General features: G+C 48.7%; 1 protein-coding gene across 1 annotated transcript; it reads left to right on the top strand.

The window, feature by feature from the left end:
- Positions 1-5,640: 5,640 nt before the first annotated feature.
- On the top strand, positions 5,641-8,705 carry LOC100037587 (fasciclin-like arabinogalactan protein 2). The gene is made up of 2 exons (XM_044524907.1): positions 5,641-6,084; positions 7,522-8,705. The coding sequence occupies exons 1-2, from the start codon at positions 5,728-5,730 to the stop codon at positions 8,371-8,373; spliced, it is 1,209 nt and encodes a 402-aa protein (XP_044380842.1). The 5' UTR covers positions 5,641-5,727; the 3' UTR covers positions 8,374-8,705.
- The last annotated feature ends 671 nt before the right edge of the window (positions 8,706-9,376 follow it).

A 9,376-nucleotide genomic window follows, 5' to 3' on the forward strand; every position in this document is an offset into this window, starting at 1 on the left:
TGGGGGGTGGGTGGCCGGCTGGGCCAGGTGGTTTGGCCCAGTTGGGCCACGACCCAGGGGTTCCTCTTTTTTTGTTTTCTGTTTGCTTTTCCCTTTTGTATTTTCTTTCTTTTATTTATTTTCTTTCTGTTTTATTTCATTTTAAATCATTTAGACATTTTCTAAAAACATGTTTGCTACTCTATAATTACCTTTGTAATATTCGGCAACCACCGAACATTTTTGTCTCAATTTTTGAAAACTTTTGTTATTGACATTAATTTGAATTGAATTTTAAAATGGTTTCGAATTAACCCGAGATTAACTACAGTGACCGAGATGACGTAGCACCATTAACGTGAGATTACTGTAGCTTGATTATCCAGGCGTTACAATGGGAATGGCTGCTAACCACGTGGAAGGCCGCATCAGTATTTAATTTCACTGTTCCTCCACTCGGGTTACGCCACCGGCTCTCGCTGCATGCCTTGGGATCCACCCCATGCACGTCCATCCCTTCGACCGGGTGTGCCCCTGAAATCGAGCCGTTTGCCACAACCACCAGACGTTTTTGCCTCTGATTTTCCCGGGGCCCCAACACCGGACTAGGGACACATCCCTTTAGTTCCTCCTCGTACTGTTTCAGGAAAGAGACCGAGCGGCTGACCAGCTCCTTCCCCGAACTGTGAATGCAATCATCACGAAGAAACCAGCAACGCCACAGCAGAAGCATGATTCTTGATCGTGTGTCCCCATCGCAAGGCGCCAGAAGGTGTTGTAGCCAGTCTTCTCCTGTATACCTGAAGAGCGAATCATTTGGCAGGTCCCACTGTCTTCTCATTTCATGTCTAAGTGCGCAACTCTTTGTACAGGACACCACGACATGGTATTCATCTTCCTCTGCGGTTCCACAAATGGTGCAGGTACTGTCCATTTCGAGCGTGCGCCTCCATTTGTTCTTCTTAGTAGCCAGAGTATTTGTGGCCACTCTCCAACCAAATATTTTCACTTTCTCTGATACTTTTGATTTCCAGATTATATCCCAAATAGGGCGGTCGTTGGCCTCATTGGATGAGCTGGAAGATTGGGTGCTCGCACGCTTTTGGAGTGCTACACAGGGGCGGATCTGGGCCCCAGGCCCCCAGGGCCCAGGCCCGGGGCATGGCATTTTTTTCAAGTTATTACCTATGCATGTTTTTGAATGGGCCCGGGGCTTGGCCCAATACACATCCAGCCATCCAGGGCCCAGGCCAGGCAGTTGCTCCATCGCTCACCTGCTCCCTTTGTTCCCCACGCATCAGCCCACCGCTCGCACCTGGCTCCCTTCGCTCCCCTTCCCCAGACCTAGTCGACGCAGCCTCCGCCGCGCCGCGGTCAGCAGGCCACCGCCGCCTCCGCCGCTCCGCGGTCGCCGCTCCCTGCCGGTGACTCCCCTCCGCTACGCGCTCCCCCACTTGCCTGCTCCGCGCCTCCGCCTGCTCCGCCTCCGTGGTCCATGCCTGCTCCGCCCGCCCGCCCGCGCCCTCCCCTGCTGCTCCGGACTCCGGTGCTCGCCGGCTCGACCTCTCCTTGCTCCATGCTGCCACGCCGTCTTCCCTCAATCCCTTTGCTGAGTTGAGTGCTGACTGCTACCCAGAATTGGTAATGGGGATGTTGTCTATTGATACAAATTTCAAAGATTAAACATTTTTCATCTGCAATCTGCTTATGGAATTGGTTGGTGCTGCTGTCAAACATTCAATTTCACTAGAGTTGAATTTGAATGTGAATGTTGCTGCTGTTGGAAATATGCCCTAGAGGCAATAATAAAAGTATTATTATATTTCCTTGTTCATGATACTTGTCTTTTATTCATGCTATAACTGTATTATCCGGAAATCGTAATACACGTGTGAATACATAGACCACAATATGTCCCTAGTGAGCCTCTAGTTGACTAGCTCGTTGTGATCAACAGATAGTCATGGTTTCCTGGCTATGGACATTGGATGTTGTTGATAACGGGATCACATCATTAGGAGAATGATGTGATGGACAAGACCCAATCCTAAGACTAGCACACAAGATCGTGTAGTTCATTTGCTAGAGCTTTGCCAATGTCAAGTATCTCTTCCTTCGACCATGAGAGCGTGTAACTCCTGGATACCGTAGGAGTGCTTTGGGTGTATCAAACGTCACAACGTAACTGGGTGACTATAAAGGTGCACTACAGGTATCTCCGAAAGTATCTATTGTTTTATGCGGATCGAGACTGGGATTTGTCACTCCGTGTAAACGGAGAGGTATCTCTGGGCCCACTCGGTAGGACATCATCATATGCGCAATGTGACCAAGGAGTAGATCACGGGATGATGTGTTACGGAATGAGTAAAGTGACTTGCCGGTAACGAGATTGAACAAGGTATTGGATACCGACGATCGAATCTCGGGCAAGTAACATACCGATAGACAAAGGGAATTGAATACGGGATTGATTAAGTCCTTGACATCGTGGTTGATCCGATGAGATCATCATGGAACATGTGGGAGCCATCATGGGTATCCAGATCCCGCTGTTGGTTATTGACCGGAGAACGTCTCGGTCATGTCTACATGTCTCCCGAACCCGTAGGGTCTACACACTTAAGGTTCGATGACGCTAGGGTTATAAAGGAAGTTTGTATGTGGTTACCGAATGTTGTTCGGAGTCCCGAATGAGATCCCGGACGTCACGAGGAGTTCCGGAATGGTCCGGAGGTAAAGATTTATATATGGGAAGTCCTATTTTGGCCACCGGAAAATGTTCGGGATTTTTCGGTATTGCACCGGGAAGGTTCTAGAAGGTTCCGGAGTGGGGCCCACCTGCATGGGGGGACCCACATGGACGTGGGTAGTGGGGGCAAGGCCCCAAACCCCTGGTCAAGGCGCACCAAGATCCCCCCTTAGAAGGAATAAGATCATATCCCGAAGGGATAAGATCAAGATCCCTAAAAAGGGGGGATAACAATCGGTGGGGAAGGAAATAATGAGATTTCTTTCCTCCCACCTTGGCCAACGCCCCAATGGACTTGGAGGGCAAGAAACCAGCCCCTCCACCCCTATATATAGTGGGGAGGCGCATGGGAGCTATACACGAAGTTCTGGCACAGCCCTACCTCTCTCCCTACTCCTCCTCTCCCATGGTGCTTGGCGAAGCCCTGCTGGATTGCCACGCTCCTCCACCACCACCACGCCGTTGTGCTGCTGTTGGATGGAGTCTTCCTCAACCTCTCCCTCTCTCCTTGCTGGATCAAGGCGTGGGAGACGTCACCGGGCTGTACGTGTGTTGAACGCGGAGGTGCCGTCCGTTCCGCACTAGGATCATCGGTGATTTGAATCACGACGAGTACGACTCCATCAACCCCGTTCACTTGAACGCTTCCGCTTAGCGATCTACAAGGGTATGTAGATGCACTCTCTTTCTACTCATTGCTGGTCTCTCCATAGATAGATCTTGGTGACACGTAGGAAAATTTTGAATTTCTGCTACGTTCCCCAACAGCTGCTGCTACTGTTAATGTCAATTTCATTTCATTTTGTAGAAATAAAAGATTTTTCATCCATGGCCGCAACAGAAGTGTCTATACCCGGAGTTTTAGTAGGGAATCAAGGGGCCGAGAGGACTAAAGTCATTGATTTGGTACTCTTTTTACTGCATGTACTGTTCGTAGTTTTTGTCATTTTTTATCTATTTTTGGTGTATCTTTAAGCATTGAGTTTAAATTCGAAATTATTGATACAATCGAGCCATATTTGAGGTAGCTATAGTTTGATGGAGGTTAAGTTTTTCTCTCGCAAATTTTTTTTGGGCCCGGGGCTTGCTCCATTCCTGGATCCGCCACTGGTGCTACAGCCAGCTTGTACGCACTCCTGACAGAGAATATGCCTGATTTCTCATAGTGCCACGCTAGGGTGTCCTCTGCCCCGGAGGCTGGGAACTTAATCTCACAGATAGCCTCCGCATCAAAACGGTAAAACAGTTAGTGGATCAGCTGTTCATTCCAACCACTGCCGTCGGGTAACATGAGTTGATTCACCCATCTTAACCTGGACCGTCGTATGAACATGGCAGATTTGAGACCCTCTTGACGAGGGATCCAGTTATCTCTTTGGATGGTGACACTCCTTCCGTCTCCTATTCTCTAGACAAGGCCGGCCTTAAGAAGATCCAGTCCATGTTCAATCCCTCGCCAGACCGGTGACGCCTCCGAGGCTAAGACCGTATCCATTAACTTACCATGAGGGTAATACTTAGATTTTAGGACTCGAGCGCATAGACTGTCTGGTCTCTGCAGTAGCCTCCAGGCTTGTCTAGCTAGAAGGGCCTGGTTGAAGAGCTTCATATCCCTGAACCCAATGCCACCCCCTCTCTTGGGCTTGGTCATTTGCTCCCAAGACATCCAATGTACTTTCCTATGTCCATTACCATCACCCCACCAGAAGTCTCGGATTAAACGCTCATACTTGTCACAGAAACCTTGACTCATTTTGAACACTCCCATACAGTACGTCGGTAGGGCCTGCAGCACAGATTTGACAAGTGTATCTTTAGCTGCGTGAGACATATACCTCTCCGCCCAGTCCGAGCATCTCTTCACGAATCTCTCCATGATCGGTTGAAACATCGAGTCCTTCATCCGCCCCTCGGGAGTTGGGAGTCCCAGATATTTACTCTCGAAGGTAGAGGATGAAATCTGAAGAGCATTCTTGATGTCCTTTTGTGTCTCAACTGAACAAATCTCACTGAACAACAGAGAGCACTTATTGTTACTGAGGAGTTGGCCGGATCCAGCCTGGAATCGTTCTAGGACCTGCATGACACATTCCGCTTCTTCTTTGCACGCCTTGAAAAACAGTAAACTTTTCCAATGCATCTCATGTGGAGTCCGCGGGCGTCGGCCTAGTTATGTTGATTTGGATAAATGCCATTACGACTTTTCAGTCTAGAAAAATGCCACTCCAACTTTGCAATACTCTTATACAGTAGATGCCATTACATAGAATTTAAGACCAAAACCCCTTGTATTCCTCCTTGCTCTCCTTCCTCCCTCCATTCACCTCATTCCCTCAAAATTTATGCACAACTAGTTGCAGTGGCATTTATCGAATTAACCCAATGTCCAAGTATGCGCTATGTTGCTGTGCTTAAATGTGTTTTTAGCTTCCTACCATATATTTTCATGTACGCAAACTGTTCCCATTTTCGGCATCCTAGGGAAGCAGACAAGGTCGAGGGAAGAAATACTCGATTTGCCTAATAATAATAATAAGCCAAACAGAGGTTTCGAGACACGGCTACAAAACGTCGCCGTCAGCGTCCGTCACTTTCTTCCAACGGCTAGAAGAACTTGGTGCCCAATGGCCGATCACGAACGTTGTCGGTTTGGCGCTCCCCCAACCAACGTCGAGCTTGCCGTTCCAACGATCCCGATCAATGGCGCCACAAACAAATGGTAAGAAGAAGAGGCTTGCACAACACAAAACAAAGAACAGAAGAAATCCAGTTGAGAAGAGGGACAACGACAGCCCACCGGACCGGCTGGTGAGCGAAATACCCCGTCGTTACCGGCTCCCGCAGCTACGTAGTACACACCTCCTCCCCTCTCCCGCCAATACATATACACACCAACACACACACACCCTTCCTCACCTCTCTCGCTCACATCTCTCCTCTTCTCTCTCCCCGGCCTCTCTTTCTCTCTGCGTGTGGATACTGTTGTGTCCTTGGCAATGGCGAGGAGCCGGCAGTCCATCCTCCTGGCCTTCGCCGTCGGAGCAATGGCGGCGGTGCTGCTGGCCTCCCCGGCGGCGGCCAAGAGCTACAACATCACCAAGATCCTGGCGGCGCACCCGGAGTTCTCCAAGTTCAACGCGATGCTGAGCAAGACGCGGCTCGCGTCCGACATCAACCGGCGCCAGACCATCACCGTGCTGGCCCTGGACAACTCGGCCATGGCGGCGCTGGACCACTACACGCTGCCGACCGTCCGCCACATCCTTTCCCTGCACGTCCTCGTCGACTACTACGGCAACAAGAAGCTCAAGCAGCTCTCGCGCGGCGCCACCGCCTCCGCATCCATGTTCCAGGTATGCACACGACACAATTGTATACATGTATACATATAGATTTTGGTTATTACAGTTTAGTTGCACACATGCCAACTGTGCACAATATATAGCTATCTCGATCGATGGTTCTAACACATCCAGAAATTATCACCATTTTGCAAGATCCAAGTCAAAAGAGATTTTTTGATATCTAAGTCCAGTGGCGGAGCTTAGTGGAGATCAACCTGGGCCATCCCCCCTGCCTAGGAGATTTTTTCATATTATCATGAGTAAATTTCCCATAGATTCATAGAAATCGAGGCTAAACCTGATGTTGGTTGCCCCCCCCCCCCTCCAGCCCATTTGCCCCTCCTAAGATGTGTCCGAAGCTCCGCCACTGTCTAAGTCAACACCCTTAGCCATCCGATTTCTCTGTGTTGAGAGTAGTTTGAATTTTCGTTTCGTAAGTATTTTTGCCATAGCCGAAACCAGCGAATACAGTTTCCATTTTCGGCCAAACGGAACGAGATTAGCACTTCAATTCGATTGCAATCCAATAAAATATTTTGAATTTTTAAAAATTCTTTGATTTTTAATTTGTTTGTACTACCATAATGGCTGGAATATTATGACCGGAACATAAACTATTTCAGTACTTACCCACAATGACTGAAATTTCACTGAGAGTGAACACCATACTTAAGATACATGCAGAGATGGGGGAAATCTTGATTATATGACATGGACTGATATAAGTAGATCTAAACCGATTTAGATATAAACATGCCATATGGCATAAATTATGCAAGATACTAACAAACTGAGAAAACCAACACAATTTGTCACATGAAAAAACAAAACCAACTTAAATACAAACAAATACTCCTACAAAATCTGTATTTCAACCGCCCATCTGCTCTACGTATTATCTAAACCGATGTTCTCAAAAAAAAAACCGATGCTACTAATAGTAGTGGTGTTCATGTAGTTCGCAAAAGCTATAGATACAAGCCACTGAAAATGTGCTCCTTGGCATAGCCAGCCATGGTATCAATTGAGTATCACATTTTCAACCCAAGTTGTTGATTCTTTGGCCACAAAATTCCACGATGATGATCGGGCCGTTGGTTGCCAAGTCACTAAAGCAGACAGTGGTACTGCTGTCGTACTAATTCGCCCACGGAGATGTTTGGCACGGTAGGCTTGGAATTCCATTCAGCCCAGTTGCTGTTTCCTTTAGCATACATATACTAATTTCCTATCTTCCATACCTACAGGATTGATTGACTTCTGGGCCTACATTGTCCAATCATGTACACATAACAGAGGAACGGTTATGGGACATAGTATGATTTATCCTCATTAGTTGGCTAGATTAAACAAGAGTATACTCATTAAATAAACACGTAGATTACATGTAAACAAAGTATCGCGAAATGTATAATTTTGATTTGCTAACGCGCTCGATGCTTTCAGTCGACGGGGACGGCGTCGGGCATGTCGGGGTACGTGAACATCACGTCCCACAAGGGCGGCAAGGTGGAGTTCGTCAGCCAGGATGCCGACGACACCGTCAAGCCTTCCCGCTACGTCAAGTCCATCAAGGAGATCCCCTACGACATCTCCGTGCTCGAGATCGCCTCCGTGCTCTCCTCCTCCGAGGCCGAGGCGCCCGTCCCGCCGCCGGCACCCGTCGACCTCATCGAGCTCCTCTCCAAGAAGCACTGCAAGTCCTTCGCAGGGCTCATCTCCGGCAACGCCGACGTCTTCCGCACGCTCAACGACACCAAGGACAACGGCCTTACCCTCTTCTGCCCCGTCGACGCCGCCGTCGCCGCCTTCATGCCCAAGTACAAGAACCTCACGACCAAGGCCAAGACGGCCATCCTGCTCTACCACGGCGTGCCGGACTACTTCTCGCTGCAGCTGCTCAAGTCCAACAACGGCATGGTCTCCACGCTCGCCACCACCAGCGAGGTCAAGAAGGACTACAGTTATGACGTCCAGAACGACGACGAGAAGGTCACCCTCGTCACCAAGGTCGTCACCTCCACCGTCACCGCCACCGTCGGCGACAGCGAGCCGCTCGCCGTCTACGCCGTCTCCAAGTTCTTGAAGCCAAAGGAGCTGTTCAAGGTCGCCCAGGCGCCAACGCCCGCCCCGTCAAAGAAGGGCAAGAAGGAGGCTGGCGACGACGACGACTCGTCTGACGACGAAGATTCCGATGATGCCACCACTGATAAGGGTGATGCCGCGCCAGCGGTATACGGGCGATGGGCCACCGCGGCTGCGACGGCGGGAGCAGTATTGGCATTGTTGATGGCCTAAAAGAGTACGTAAAAGCCGCCGGCTGTTTTATGCATGTTCAAATTTAATTATTACCCCTATATATTTGTTTTCCCTTTGGTATTTTTAATCTTCCTTTTTCTGCGGGAAAATCTCTATCACTTGTTAGTGGTGGTAGAAACAAAATAAGTCGGCGGCTGGTCTCCTTCAAACATCTACAAAATTCAAGAAACTAGCTTAGAGGTGCGATGTGTAGTTTCTTTTTGGAGTCTTGTTGATTGCTAGTATGATGTAGTTATTTTCCTTGTAATTAATACAGCTGGAATGTTTTCATGTATGGTACCCTTCTATTGCGATATACCCATGTTGTGCAAGCGATCATCTCTTCCTTTTTACATGCCCTAAGTCCTTCTACCCCTAGGGCGCTGGTGATCTCGTTTGGTGGATGCACTGACCATGTGACCTCTGAGGCATTGTGTGTGACGCTGCAACGGTCTACGCCCATGGTCTCTCGCCTTTCTATTGACAATGTGGCTGCCTTTAGAGGCATTCCAACCCTAACTCCGGAAGGCGCCGATTCGAGTGCAAGGCCTCATGCACATCAAGATGCTGATGGTTTGTAGCATGAACGTTGAGACCTCTGCATCTATGATCTTTAATAAAACATTCAGTTCATTCGTTTTCCGGTATGGGTATTGGGGACAAGGCTTCCAGACTAGGTGTTTCCATGGGCTCTAATGGGCATGAGGTGGCCATTCCGATCAATGAGTTGTTAAACCGGAGGCTGATACGGCTTGTGTTATGTTACAAAAGACCGGCGCTGTAACACCTTTGGAAGATGGTGGTCCCTATAGATTTTTAATTCCTGTAATCCAAGATTTATGTGAGGACCTTAATCCTAGGGAGGATAGGGTACCAGAGAGTCATGTTTTAACTCTTTGGTATCTCAAAAGACTCATCTCACCCGCCCTAAGAAGCAATATTATCTCTCTGCGGTGCGTCATAGTACCCGTAACAAGGTTCAAGTAATCGGTATGAGCAACTA

This window comes from Triticum aestivum, chromosome 5A (assembly GCF_018294505.1).
Source record: "Triticum aestivum cultivar Chinese Spring chromosome 5A, IWGSC CS RefSeq v2.1, whole genome shotgun sequence".
Taxonomy (NCBI): Eukaryota; Viridiplantae; Streptophyta; class Magnoliopsida; order Poales; family Poaceae; genus Triticum; species Triticum aestivum.

Bases quoted from the DNA above. Each gene is read 5' to 3' on its own strand.
- LOC100037587 (XM_044524907.1), top strand. From the start codon at position 5,728: ATGGCGAGGAGCCGGCAGTCCATCCTCCTGGCCTTCGCCGTCGGAGCA. The intron at 6,085-7,521 runs GTATGCACACGA...CGATGCTTTCAG, and splicing joins CCTCCGCATCCATGTTCCAG to TCGACGGGGACGGCGTCGGG.